Source organism: Chlamydotis macqueenii, chromosome 8, assembly GCF_036417535.1.
Source record: "Chlamydotis macqueenii isolate bChlMac1 chromosome 8, bChlMac1.mat, whole genome shotgun sequence".
Lineage (NCBI taxonomy): Eukaryota > Metazoa > Chordata > Aves > Otidiformes > Otididae > Chlamydotis > Chlamydotis macqueenii.
The window spans coordinates 17,509,379-17,523,390 of record NC_141563.1 but is presented as its reverse complement, the minus strand read 5'-3'; the positions used below and the strand labels follow the sequence as shown (position 1 = coordinate 17,523,390).

The window sequence follows — 14,012 nt, the reverse complement described above, 5'->3', positions numbered from 1 at the left end:
TGCAAGAGAAGGGGAAGAAAAGCCATAGAAATGTCAGTGTTTTTACGGGTGTAAAGAAAGAACCATCCCATCTCACAGTAGTTATTTACAAAATTTTGACTTGCCTCTGCTTCTGCAGATGTGAGTGATTGCAGTATCTGTACTCGGTCATCCTCTATCACTTCAACTGTTAGTCAGAAGAAAAAAAAAAGTTAAGTCCACTTTTAAGAGAAAGGGGGAGTCTCATTTTTATACTGCAGAAGTCTTGTTCCTGTGACTAAGGAACTAAGTCTTAAACAGCATCAAATTTGAAAAGCACTCGGAAGTCTCATTTGACATTTCATGATCTGTACTGTCACACCCACAGCACAAGTGAAAATTATTCTGGAGTTGACCTACAAAAAGTAACTTCTGGACACTGAAGTGGCAAAACATTTTTTCTTTTGCAGGAGTGAATCATCAGAACACTGAGTTTTGAGCTGAACAAAACATTTGTTTGATTTAAAACCTCTTCCTTTTCATTTTAAGATAACTTGATTTCATCAAGAAGTATTTTCCATTAGCCAACATGAGAACATCATTGTTTAAACATTACTTACAAGAAATGAACATGAAATTACCGCAGTTATATTTAAATTCACAGCTTTTATAATCACTCCTTCTCCATGTGCCACCTTACACAGCCTCTTAACTAATTATGCTTCTTCAGTTCTGCAGATATCTCATCTCTGCCTTAGATACAGGTCATTTACATGTGCACAGTCATCTCCTCTCGGTGACACCAACCAGCACAGCAGAGATAAGAATTTCTGATTAAGTTACTACCAGTCTTCACTAGACATATTGGAGTCCGGATTTCACCTTCATTCCTGTGTTCAGTCAAAATTACAAGTGTTTGTATTCAGGTTTCTGATCATTTTGCTCATGCAGTAACAGACATTTATACCAGTAATTTGTCACAATAAAATGCAGACTAAATCTGCACTAATTAAACTGGAATTTACCTATCCACCTGGAATAAAAATCATAGCAAGTAGTGATAGACTCTTGGAAAATACTTAGCATTTCAGTGTGCCCCCATGAACTGTAGTTTGAGAAATGAGAGGCAGCCATTTAAAATGGCACGAAAACAATTTTTCTAGAACACTCTGGTCTTAAAAACTGGTTTGCTCCCATATTAGTTTGTACAGAAGATATGGCACTATTACTTAAGAGTTATTCCCTTTCCGCTTCCAAGTTAGAGGCCAAAGAACACCTCCTGAAATTCAATGCACTGTTACATTTTTTTGCACAATCCTCAGCAAACAAGGTAACAACAGGAGTTTTTTTGGGTTTGTACCTTTACGTATGAGACAGTAGCTGTGTATTTCTAGAAGAACATCAATACCGACGTGCCAAGCTACAAAACCAATCATTGTATAGGTGTCCCATGGGTCTGGTAGGTCAAGTGCTGGTAGATCCATTCCCAAGAACATAGTCACCACTAGTCAGTAAAAATAAGATAAAAAGACACTGTGCTGCGTCAGAGTAATTAAAAAAATGCTCTCAATACCTTTGGCAACAGATTTCCCATGAACTGCCTACAACTGCTTGGAGAAATTAGATTAAAGGAGTCCACGCAGCTAAAAGCTTTTTTTTTTTTTTTTTTTTTTTTGGGTAGTGTGAGGGGGAAGGTGGGGAGAAAAGCAAAAGGCCAAAATAGTTTTTGTCCTGCTCAGTACCCTATCACATCCCAATTACACAAACACTAGCATTTGTGACTCTGTCAACAAGACCACAGGCACATTTATGCTTAAGCTGCCTGTGGAAACTTGTCACTGTTAATAGAATTAAGCCCAGCTTCTGGTTCTGCAAGTTTCCCCTCTCCTGTTAAATAACATTGAACTACATTACTGTAAGAACACTATCCTCAAAACTTCCAAGACAAAAACAAATTATTCAAGATAAGAACAGGTCCTCATGACAGGCAAATCTGAAAAATCTCTGTAATCTCTTTGGTTTTATATAGTCACTTTTTCTCCCTAAAGCTGTAACTGATGGCCACTTAAAACTCACACAGAAGACGGTCAACAAGAAAAAGAAGCTTTCAGCGATGCCTGGACTGGATGTTCATAGAGATTTTAGACAAGCAATAGCCCAAACAGTGAACAAAGTTCCTTTAAATCACTTTAAAAGGAGTTACAACTATTACTCCTACTCACCAGCTAGTATCCTAGCTGTTGTACCAGTACTCCAGTGAAACCAGTTAAACAATTGCCTCCTACAAAATAACAAAAAGCATTTTATTGATTACATAGTTTGGGAGGGGAAAAAACAAACAAACCATTGTTACCTACTTTAAAAGTATTTTTTCAATGTGCAAAGAATTTTTAAAGAAATAGGCATATTTAATTCCTGTGGTTGTAACTTAATGAGTTAGTTGGAAGTACCTTGGCGCATGATGAGATGGTCTGAAGCCTGCCATAAGTGGTTGAAAGATTGTCAGAGCCATCACGGTACAGCCAAGATAAGGATGAAAACCTGCTTGCTAAACACAGGATATTTTTCTTTAATATCGTATTTATATAAAGATACAGAAAAAAATACAAAAAAAAAGTTGATAGTTTTATTTATGCTTGCATTAGTTACAATGGTGGAGCAGCACTGTGTTTAGACTGGCAGAGGTGACAGCACAAAGTAAGCCACCCTGCAGCTGGATGGACTGCTAAGTTTGCCCAGGGTTTGTCCCACCTTTTTGCTATATTGAGAAATTCTACCAGCTGAAGAGCAGAGTGCAGTATGACTGCCAACACTATGCTCCAAGCTCTTCATCCTCAATCCCGTGTCTGCAGGAGAGGCCTACTTCATAACTCCTCCCAGCAGTGGTCTCTCCTCTCATCCTATCTGTTCTAACCTTAACCTCAAAATATTTTATTTCATTTCCCTCACTCCTAGCTCATACCTGTGACCACATTCTCCCACCTTTAATTCATATACTCTCTAGATTTTCCAGTTTCTGACATCACCTTGCACCAAGTATTATACAGGTGACAGCAACAGGTATACAATTCCTATCTATCTAATGTTTCAGACTAAGCTTAATCACTGGCTACAGTTACTCAAGTTCAAGTTCATAACAACATTTATTCCCAGCAGCTTTACTACATTAATGTCAGCCATCCCATCCTCGCTCCACTCCCAAATTCAAGTTCTCTAAAGAAATGGGAAGACGACCAATTTAGTACATAAAGAAACAGTGAGCAAAGACTTTATTTAAGAGAAAGAGGAAGGAAGAAAAAGTACCGAAGTTTTTCAATTGTAGTTAAAGGAGACAACATTCCTTCTCTGTCTTACTAGGATTTGAAATCAACTTACTTAAGGACAGCTTTCACAGCAATTTCCTTGGGAACAGTTGTAACATGTTAGTCATCAGTAGACCTCTGTCTCATTCATTTGGTTCAACCTTTACATTTGAGTTAACAAACAAAATAAAAGCACACACTTACTTGACTCCAACCTCCTCGGTATACAAAAGGCAAAACAAAAGAAATGCTTGTAAGCATGACTGTGGTCAACATAAGCATACGATGCACCTAGAAAAATTAAGTTTGCTTTTTAGAAACTCTACAGCTTCCTTAATACACCATTAAAATACATTTAACAGATCTACAGTTAAAGATGTTCTTGGTGTCCTCTGGACTTTGCTTTTACTAGCAAAGCAGGTGAACTTCTGATTTGTAATTGTTCCACTTTGTAAGATCAAAGAAAGATAAAAATCACACCAAAGTTTAATCTCCTATTTCTTGGAGAAACAGTAGGTTTCTAGTAGGTTTAGAACTCTGCCTACAATAAAGCTAGAAAATACAGCTGGAGATATGGGGAGATTTTGCCCACCTGAAACCACATCTCCTTTCCAAACAAGAACGAATAAGACCAGACAGGTTTGAAGAATCGTGCAACAATAACACCAATACTAACTGTGGTAATCCAAGCAACAAACATTAATGCTCCTGAAAATTGAAAAAAATACAAGGTAAACATGAGCAATTTAGCTGCATGTGAATACAGCTTGAAAGACGACGCAATAGTTTAGTCCGTATGCATATGGCCAGAATTTACAAGTGGTAAGTTTTTATTCATCTGGTTCAGACAATTTCATATAATTTATTTGGCTAGAGGGCAGAAACATCCATACAAAAGGTAATCACACTATGCCCACACAGCACGACAGAGCAGTGCTGGCTACTGCCGGTTTCATACGCACCAGTACAGTCAGTACATACTGGTGAGAGATGCTGTTCTGTCACCAACTTAGACATCAGAGGATGAAACGTGACATTTCTTACTATTTGTTTGACAAAGAACGAGTGATGGTTCTCTCATGGGCCTGCTTTAAAAGTTCAATACTGTGAGAGAAAAAGGTCTCATTAACTTCAGTGGCTCTGGATCATCAGTTGAGGGATTCCTCATTTCAAATAGAATTAAACCAATAATGCAACTAGAACAAATTAAACTAGAGAGAAAAAGGTAAACAGAAACAAATCCTAATTATAAATTTAAGAGAAAAGGCAAATACAGGTTCATTTTCCTGGGCAAAAAGAATCTTATAACACTGTTATTGAAATTTAAAATTAATAACAACTTTACTCTGTCTTCACAGTCTCAGATCTTGCTAGCCAACGGTATACATGTAACACAAGTGCCAGAAAGACACAAGGAAATACCTACTCTGCAATAAGGAGGAAAACTTAACTCTCCAGTCTCAGCAAATCTAGAACTGGAAGACAAAACTAGATGTTGCAGCTTACCATGAGCTTTCATAAGCCGTGGGGACCGGGAACCTCCAACATCCTGAGGAAGATCTGTGACATTGTATATTCCATTGGTAATCAGAGGCTGACGACGATGTTTGTATATTAGTCCACCTAGGTAGTGACATGAAGTGGTTTATTTATGGGTGACAAAAGGCACTGCACTTGTAAGTATGCCCACTCCTTATTCATGAATTCAAGCCCTTTTGTGACCACTGAGCATAACCGTACAAACTAAATTTCCGACACACAATATGGTAAGAACCTAAGATGTCATCTAAGCTGTCTTGCATACTTAATGTAAAAGAACCAACTTACCCCTCTACAGAAAATAGCTTTCTCCACCACATGCACAAGACATGAAGAATAGTTCCCTTTGATACCAGTCTCCATTTTAAAAAGATGTGGCCAGCTAGAAGCTAATAGTTCCTAGCATCAAGTGGGCATACAACACACATACATGAGTAAGTTTACTGTAACTTCCAAAACCAAAGTCACGATCCAGAGAGGCAGTAAAGATGAATGAACTAAGTGCCTCAAACTCGAAAATCTTAGTTCAGATACCAATTCTCAGCTAAGCCCTTACATAAGGGTTACTAACTCATTTAGAGCTGTTTAAAGAAAAGCAACCATACGTAAATCAAGTTTACCTTCATTCGCTTCCCCATCTGCTAGAAAGATGTAGTAACTGGCATCCAGATTAAATCTCCCTTTATAAGCAGGAAGACGAATACTCCTTCTGAAAGAACACTGAAGAACACCATCCACAAGCCTCCATGACACATCTTCAAGGGCATTCTGTGAAACAGGAGACATTTAATACCCCGTCTTTTCAGACTGACAGAGTAATCAGCTTAAACATAACCCTGCAAAAGACAAGAATGTCACTGGTGCACAAGGAAAGAATGGCAATGATTGGGGTGGGGGTGAGGAGCGTGATAAAAATCTCTTGCATACCAACTTAGAAGGTATACCAGTAAGTCAACACAGCAATATAAGGGTTGGACTTATTACCACCAATCTTTCCAGCTCATAAGGCTCTCCCTTTCCCTTCCAACCTTTAACACAAGATATATCAATTGCAACTGCAGCCCCAGCAAAGGGAAAGAGTTATGGGCATAAAAGTTCCTCAACAGAGTAAGCTCTCACCATGCGACTTATTTTTAAAAGTTAGACTTCCAAAGGTAACATTTACTAGGAAGTAAGAGCCCAGACAATCTCACTGTAAAGAACTATGGATCCATCTTACTATTTACAGCTGCTGTGCCATATAAAAAACACAAAGCAGCAGCATACCATTCATTACTTCAGACCTACATTTGTGGAAGTCTTAGTTGCTTTCAAATGTACCTCTGAATCCAAAACAGGAGGACTTCGCCCCTTCAGCCGGGCAGTGCTTACATGAACGTGGTGGTCCTCATTAATGCACAGATATGCATCATCACCACCCTGGAGAGTTTAAAATAAAAAAAAAAAAAAAATAAAATAAAATAAAAAAAAAAAAGGTATTTACAGCCCAATAAAAACCACTACTGGCAATCTCCAAAAGCTCTTTGATTTAATATATGCAACAAGACCCGAGATAGATTTCTCTAGCTGTTAAGCTATTATTTCCCAGCTTTCAAACACTTCAGTATTACAGAGGAACCACATTAAGTCAAACAGATGACACATAGTAAGGCACACTATGATTTACACTCCCCTCATGTCAGGGTAACAACCATACTATCAGAAGTTTCTGTATTTAGAATTTACTGAATTAGCCAGATAAGACAGAGATGGACATTGATGTTATTTAAAAGCTCTCTTTAGTTAAGAGTTGGTTTTCCTCATAGCCATAAAGGCAAAATATTGTTAAGAACCAAGTGTTTTTGCACTGGGGACATGAACATAAACAGCATCTCCTTTGTGCAACAGTTAGTTTATGGGCTAACTCATTTGTCAACACCATTGTCCCTTCACTTTAACACCAATTAGAAAAAAGGATCTCTAAACACTTATTTTAAAATTGAATGGAGTCACTCCTGTACAAACAATGATTAAATGCAACTGGTTTTCAGAAAGTATAGCAACTCAGCTTCTGACAGGTTGAGAGGTTTTGGCTAGGTAACCAAGAAAGATTGATCTAACCAGGAATTCCAGTCCAGATACTGTGCAATCAGACAGGGTGGATTCTGCTAAGACAGACATCCACAGGGAAATTCTACTGCAAATAGTCAGTCCTGAGCTAAAATTCAATATCCACCTATGAAAGGCAACCTGTGCTTCAGCACTATAGGAGAGAAGTTACTTTGTGTGACATCTACCAGCATTTCAGTGTTCCATGTGCGTGTTTTGCTAGTGTACCATTCCAAATTTAATAAGATCACAAAAGCAACTACAGCAGTAGAATAGGACACTCACCATCCACTGGTCATGGGACAATGCAAATGCCAAATATCCTTCACTTGGGCCACTCATTTCAATAAATACTGAACTCTTCTCTTGTCGGAAGGATAGAAAAAAACAGGAAGCACTTTCAGGATCACAGTTTGAAGGGTTCCTAATGCAGAACTTCATACTTCCACAACCTGATGCATTAAACTAGACAATTAAGCAAACAAATAAATCATAAGCAATGAGATTTTCCCTCTTCCTTCTTCCTTTCTACCCTGTTCTAGAAGAAGGCATACAAGCAACAGCAAAGTAACACCATCTATGTCCACATACCAATCTCTCAACCCATCTCTACAATTACCCCAGGACTAGTAGGCAAAATGGTGAGTTCCAACCTGTACTTTTACTGATGCTGAATTTTCACTTTGAAGACATTATAATAGAATAACTTTGAAAATAAAGTAAAAACTTTAGAGAAACTTCCTTTGCTTTAATTTTTAGAGAGGTAACATAATCTGTATGATGAGGGAGAAAAGAAGGGAAGACCAGCTTTTCATGTCCTTTTTAAAGTAGGAACTCCACTGGTACACAATGATAAAGTATATGGATTAAAAGTCACACTAAATCTGGATCAAATAATAATGCTTGCTCAATCTACTCAAGAATCAGCAATGGTAAAAAAAAAAAGCAGCAGTAACACAGATGCACTCATAGAAGGAAGTTTCTGAGCATGCAGTTACTAAATAGGAAGTTATTAGTCAAAACCAGAGCAAGTCTCGTCCCATCTCTCGTGCCAGGTATGCATAATATTTTCTGACCACTAAGTTCTAAACGTTCTATTAACCTTCTGACCAGCATGTGGCGTGATAACATTTGACCCACACAAAGGAACTCAACAAACACAAGGGCAGCTGTCTATGTTTGCAGTCTCTGATATCCAAGTTACTTATCCATCATCTCTCCCTTTCTGTTAGTAGGCTGTATCAATGTGATTTCATTAAATTCCATTGATCACAAGCATTAAAGACAGCATTATTTAGGTTTATAATTACTTACCCGCTTTGATAAGTAGGAAACTGGGTGTGAAGTTGATACAGCCTCTGATGTTGTGTGCAAGGGTGTTGTTGGGGATGGTGCATTAGGCTGAGAAACAACGGGACCAGGAATCTTCACCCAGAAAGTCTTGTATTTCTTCACAACTGTGGCTCTTAAGAAACACAACACACACACACACATTCATTACTGTATACATCAACAGCTGATTGCTACCAAAAAAAAGAAAAACTTCTACAGTTTGTACAACTTATTCGTAAACACCTCATCTTTATGCAGACCTCTGCTGTTTTAGGGATTAAAGTAGGAAGACATATCAGTGGGAAAGTATTAAAACATACTACTGAGTGCTCTACTGGATATAAGAAACATTCATGCCTGTAGCACAGATTACAGCCTCAGAGAAAAGTTGCATAGCTTTTATCCATTAGCTCCCAAAAAGCCAGTAGTATAACAGGAGGGGATATATACCATTTATTAGGTACAAGCACAGAAAAATATCCTTAACACTGTATATTACAGGCATGAGAAGTGAGCAGTTAACTAGAAATACTAAAGAAAGCAGTCTTCAAATCCCCTTCCACTCTCCTCATAAAAACGAAAATAATCATCTCCAAGCTTTCCCAAAAGAACAAGTGTCTGCATTAATGTAGACTCTGCAGTAAGGAAGAGGTGTCGACTTTCCAGGCCAATAGTCCGAGGATATCTTTCAGGTACTGGCCAATATTTGACACAGACAAATGGTTCATGTTTACTTTATTTGTATTTTAATAAACTAGAACTAATACTAGATTTACTTACAGAAACTGTACATGTTTTGGTGCATCTCCAGGAGAGACCCAGTAAACTTTTATGTATTTCTTTTTCACTTTACTTGTGTGACTGACAGCTGAATTCTGAAAACATACACAAATCAAGAGTTACACACTGGATATGCACTAACGAGATCTCAGCTAACACAGTCATCACAGGCTGCAGCTAAATCCTAAACTGACACCGCACTGTTACACTGCACAGACCCAGTGCAACTGGCTTTTCTCCAGTCAGTCATGTTCAATTCAGATGAAGTCTACTACTGAACCTTATACATGCTAACAAACTTCAAGGCTGAAAGGAACAACTAGAGGTCTTTCAATCCGGAAGACTCCAGTGATGAGACAGAGGTCCCTGCAGCATTTATGCAGAAACGACGTGATAACACTCCTCTTTTTTTTGATAGTAAGAGAACACTCCATGTTTTCGTAGTAAGAGCATGAAGGGACAGTGCAATGACTGTACAGAGAGAACTAGTAGGCCTGAGGACAAAAACTAAAAGTAGTCTTGGGGTCAGACAGTTATTTGCACAAGATAAACAGATCAGACACAGCACTGAACCAAGTCTTCAGAGAACAGAGGGCAAACCCAGACATCCCCATGGCATTACAGCACTGATGAATGGATTAATTGGATGCCACTGAGAGCAGGTGGTAGAAGTAGAGACAGAAAAAAAAAAAAAAAGTACATCTAGGCAGATGGAGAACTTTGTCCACACCAGCTCAGATGGCACTGTACATGTTCATGAAGTTCACACAAGTTGCTAAAACATTAGTCAGAGCTCACATCGCATGCATAATCAACTCATCTAAAGTGCATAGTGAAGACTGTGATCTAACATGTTACTAAGAAGGCTCCATTAACAGTAACTGACAGAGCAACACTAAAGATAATAATCTATTCTAGTGTTTGTTTACCACAACAACTGCCATAAACTTCCCTTGCTCTAAGACATTTTCTCTGTCCTTAACAAGCATGGAAAATGACTGACAACTCTCCTCTTCAAAGCAAATAGAGCATGTCCTCCTCTTTTTAATATTAAATACAGTAACCAGGAATACACTACACTCATTGTGCACAAGTAAAAGTTATGTCATGAACGCTGCATCTTCCTGCAGCAGTCAATAGCCTTCTATCGCCAGGATAGTTTAAATAGCTCGTAAGAATAGTCTGACAGAGTTGCAGTGAGCCATGCCTCTGTACTGCAAGTTGCAGCAATTTCCTGAGAGACTTGCTGAGCTCAAAGCTTAGCTCTGTCCTATTACAGACATGGTGTAGTACAAACACCTCAGTGCCCAATGTCCCGTTTTAAGACACTAGACTATACCTTGGTACGGCCACATGTCAGAAGCTGAGAGTGTCTCCGGTCAACTAACACGAAAGCACCAACTGCAGGGCTATCCAGGTGTTCTGCATCCCGAGCTTGTATGAAAAATCCTTCAAAATCTGGTCCAGACAGATGAACTGAATCAAGAATTAAAATAAAAGGAAGTTGAAATATTCTCCAGAGAAAGAGAAAATGTTTCAACAATGACCACCAGAAGGTCATTTTACAAGTACTGAATGACTGCTAAATGGATCACCTGAACAAGATTCAACTGCTTAGATCTAGTATAGCTAACTGAGTGAAGACATGTTACAACACAAAGGAACAGTAAATTAAACTCTTCAGCTGTAACTGACACAATACCTTCTATGCTGTCCCCTGGTTTAAATTCAGTGCCATTCACGGTAATGGTGTGCTCGGGTGACAGCTGTGGAGAGCTACCATGACAGGGTATCATGCTAGTGCAGGCTTCTCTTACTTTTCCATTTGGATAGCCATCCACAGTTGCATAGAAGCAAATAGACATCCAAACAGCAAAAGCAAGGCCAGGCAGCTCCATCTATATAAAGTAAAAGTCACAGGCAATTAAATACAATAAACACTTACATTACAGGTCACCACTCATCTTTAGAAGAGTCCGTTGAATATTAAAATTTAAAAATATGCTTAAAACAAAAGCATGCATGAGAAGATACCATTCCCAGCTGCAGAAGCTAAAAGTAATGTGTGCTTCTGATAAACGCCAGACTTTCCATGAATGTTCACAGATACCACGTTTCAGGCCATCAGGAGTAGATAATAAATGGAACCCTCCATCCACTGGGTTGATTATTTCTCTCAGTGCATTTTGACATCACTTTTTAAATATCTTTTGCTTACACCTCTCTCATTTTCTCTCTCAGAAGAAAAAAGAAAAATCCAATCCCTTCAAAATCTGCATAGGACTGATGGATCTTAAAACATGCTTCATTGATGTATAACAGTCCACAGCACTGAGGAACTACACAGCTATCATCAAGCCTACTCTTCTATTAATCATAGCTCCAAACTGTGCATCATTACAGACTGCCTTTTGTTTCCACAACTCGTGTCTATTTCTTCACATATGACAAATAATACCCAGATAACAAGTTCTTTCTGCAGGGAAACTAAAGTTGCCAAGTGTCAGAAACTGATTTTATACATGCAAAAGAGTGGGACTTCAGTATAAAGATTTAGACAAAGAAATATAGGTTTGTTGTAGACAAGCACAAGACTTTTCCTTTGAACTCTTCCTTTAGGATATTGGACCTCCAGACAATTAGTCAAACAATATCACTGCTTGTCACACTCTTGTTAAGGGAATAGTATGCACGAAAAACATGTGAGGTAGTAGGACCGAAGAGCCTACAACAGTTATATGAACCCCTAATCCCAGCATTCATCATATAATGTTTTCCTCTGCCACAATACTGTTTTCAAAAAAGCTGCAGTAATTGTTTTGTTACACAGCAGCATGCACGATTTACAGTTATATCATTGTTTAGAGAATGCCTTCGCCAACAAGAAAAAGCATTTGAATGTCCAAAGGGCCAGGAGAACAGAGGTAAACTTCCTTTCAATCCTTAGGCTCAAGAAGTGAGTTATTAGCTCTAGTGGAACATATACCAGGCAAGTAGGTCTGCCTTTTGGAAGAGCCATGCTCATTCTGCAGCAAGCGATAAGAAGCATCACATTACGAAGTTCCCTGACAGCACACATGGACACGAAGATAAGAAAGGCACAGAGCCATTTCAGACTGAACTCTGATATACCTAAAAAGCAGTCAAACGAAGACAAGGCATATCATTAGTCTTACACACTCTCTGAGAGTCATCAATATTAACTCTTCCAAAGTTCTCATACATTCAGTACTAAGAATCCACAATATCCAGGGCAATGCTACATTTACACTTCAACATAAAAGCTCCTTGGCAACTTCACACAAGTAGATTAGAGAAAATCAGAGGGGAGAGGGGATTGAGCAGTTACATTTCGGGGTGGGGGGGCAGGGGGGAACAATAAAAAACAAACAAAACCCAACACTCAACTCCTCTTCCCACATATTGAATATAACATGATAGTATCTTTAGCTCCCAGTGAAAGTAAGCCTTTCTTTCCAGTTCCAATACTTCTCCAAACTGTCACAAATCTACATTAACACGATTTTATTCATAACTTAAGGAAGCTAAAAACTAAGGTTCAGTACAACAGTGGCATTAAAGCAGCTTTTATATGTACCAGTGAAATCTTCAAAACAAGTTGCTGCCAGAAGAGATAAGGCTGACACCACAGAGACAAGAAAAAAAGTAGGTTAGTATTCTAGTTTAAGTCACAGAGGATGTGGTAGGGATTTAAAATGAAACAAGAAATATTCTTTGGCAGACTTAACTTACTCAAAGCTGGCAGAAGGGAAAGAGGAAGAAGCAGAGATTAAAAGAATGAAAAAGGCCAAAATCTGAAAGAAGTGTGGTACTGAAGAGAAATTCTTTTAAAAAAAAAATTATTTTTAAACAGGGGTTAAATGTAGAAGAGCAATCTTCTATATGCATGTTAAATGATGAGGGCTAGATCCTACAGAGATTAGTGATTTCCATATTAAAATTTAGCCTTCCTCAGACAACCCTTATTCAGTTGCCTTGAGAAGTTCCTTTCCTCCTTTCTCTGGAAATATGTTGTGGCACTCTGTTCTCCACTTACACAGAAAAAGAGATAGAAGGAAGATGGGAGGCACTCTTACAACACCAATCATTCTGTTGGTTACAGATTAATTTTGTATTTTTAGGAAACTGCCTCCTGAAGTGTTATTATAGACAAAGCAGAACAATAGGTCAACATTCTAGAGAAGTTAAGCTTTAACAAATTGTTTCTTAATTTCAGATTAAAGAACTCTGGGCTCTAACTCAAATAGCATAGTAGACCTCTTTTTATAACACAGTAGAACTCCGTATTTAAATTGTAGTTTGGAATAGCCAAAAATAGAAGTTTACAATCATTCATCTGTTGTCCCTAATTCAGCTAGGATCTCACTGAGTGTCCCTACCATCTTTAGCACACACACACACACACACCTCGACCTTCAGCCAAGACCTGTTCAAAACAAGCCTTATACCAATCGTAACGGGCAAGAAACACAGACAAAATCTGAACATACAGGAAGGAAGAAGAGAAATCCAACAGATGCCCAGAACTTCCTCATATAAGCAGGTTAAGATGTCTCCTTTAGCTCTAAAAAGAGCACAGAACAGTATGTCATGCTCTCATGAACATGACAGCCTGGCCAAGAGAAGGAAACTGTGAGTTAGTCTGGGAAGTTGAGCACATATCATTAATAGTTCAAAAATGAACAATATTTTAAAAATACCTAAGGAAGATACCTAGTTACACTAATGAACCAGCAACGAGCAATTCTGAGAAAAAACAAGTAAAAGTATCTTTACACTATTTTTACTTCGTCAAGCTGAAGATCAACAAGCAATCACATGCATCCTCAGCCAAGTATTTGCACAACAGATCACCTGCTTTGCTAAACAAAAAAACCCCAACCAAACAAAAAAAAGTCAGCCACTGGCAAACAAGTCACCTCTTCTTCTGAAAGATTACATGGTTCCTTCTTTTCTCTGATTAGAGTTCTACAGCCTCGATAGTATTATTTC

General features: G+C 38.3%; 1 protein-coding gene across 7 annotated transcripts in view; it reads right to left on the bottom strand.

Annotated features, from left to right (window-relative positions):
* The window catches only part of FRRS1 (ferric chelate reductase 1), a 33,934-nt gene that overhangs the window by 5,621 nt on the left and 14,301 nt on the right, over positions 1-14,012 (bottom strand). For 6 of the 7 annotated variants that reach the window (XM_086754035.1, XM_086754034.1, XM_086754030.1 and 3 more), the window contains 14 exons: positions 10,702-10,897; positions 10,339-10,475; positions 9,000-9,094; positions 8,202-8,352; positions 7,173-7,352; positions 6,120-6,218; positions 5,420-5,567; positions 4,767-4,883; positions 3,853-3,968; positions 3,465-3,551; positions 2,409-2,506; positions 2,181-2,239; positions 1,319-1,462; positions 105-166 (listed from right to left, as the gene is read on the bottom strand). In XM_086754035.1, the coding sequence (XP_086610161.1) occupies positions 105-166; positions 1,319-1,462; positions 2,181-2,239; positions 2,409-2,506; positions 3,465-3,551; positions 3,853-3,968; positions 4,767-4,883; positions 5,420-5,567; positions 6,120-6,218; positions 7,173-7,352; positions 8,202-8,352; positions 9,000-9,094; positions 10,339-10,475; positions 10,702-10,897 (1,689 nt within the window). Of the gene's footprint in view, positions 1-104; positions 167-1,318; positions 1,463-2,180; positions 2,240-2,408; positions 2,507-3,464; positions 3,552-3,852; positions 3,969-4,766; positions 4,884-5,419; positions 5,568-6,119; positions 6,219-7,172; positions 7,353-8,201; positions 8,353-8,999; positions 9,095-10,338; positions 10,476-10,701; positions 10,898-11,985; positions 12,007-14,012 lie in introns of those variants that run through there. The other variant, XM_086754033.1, reaches the window with a different exon arrangement.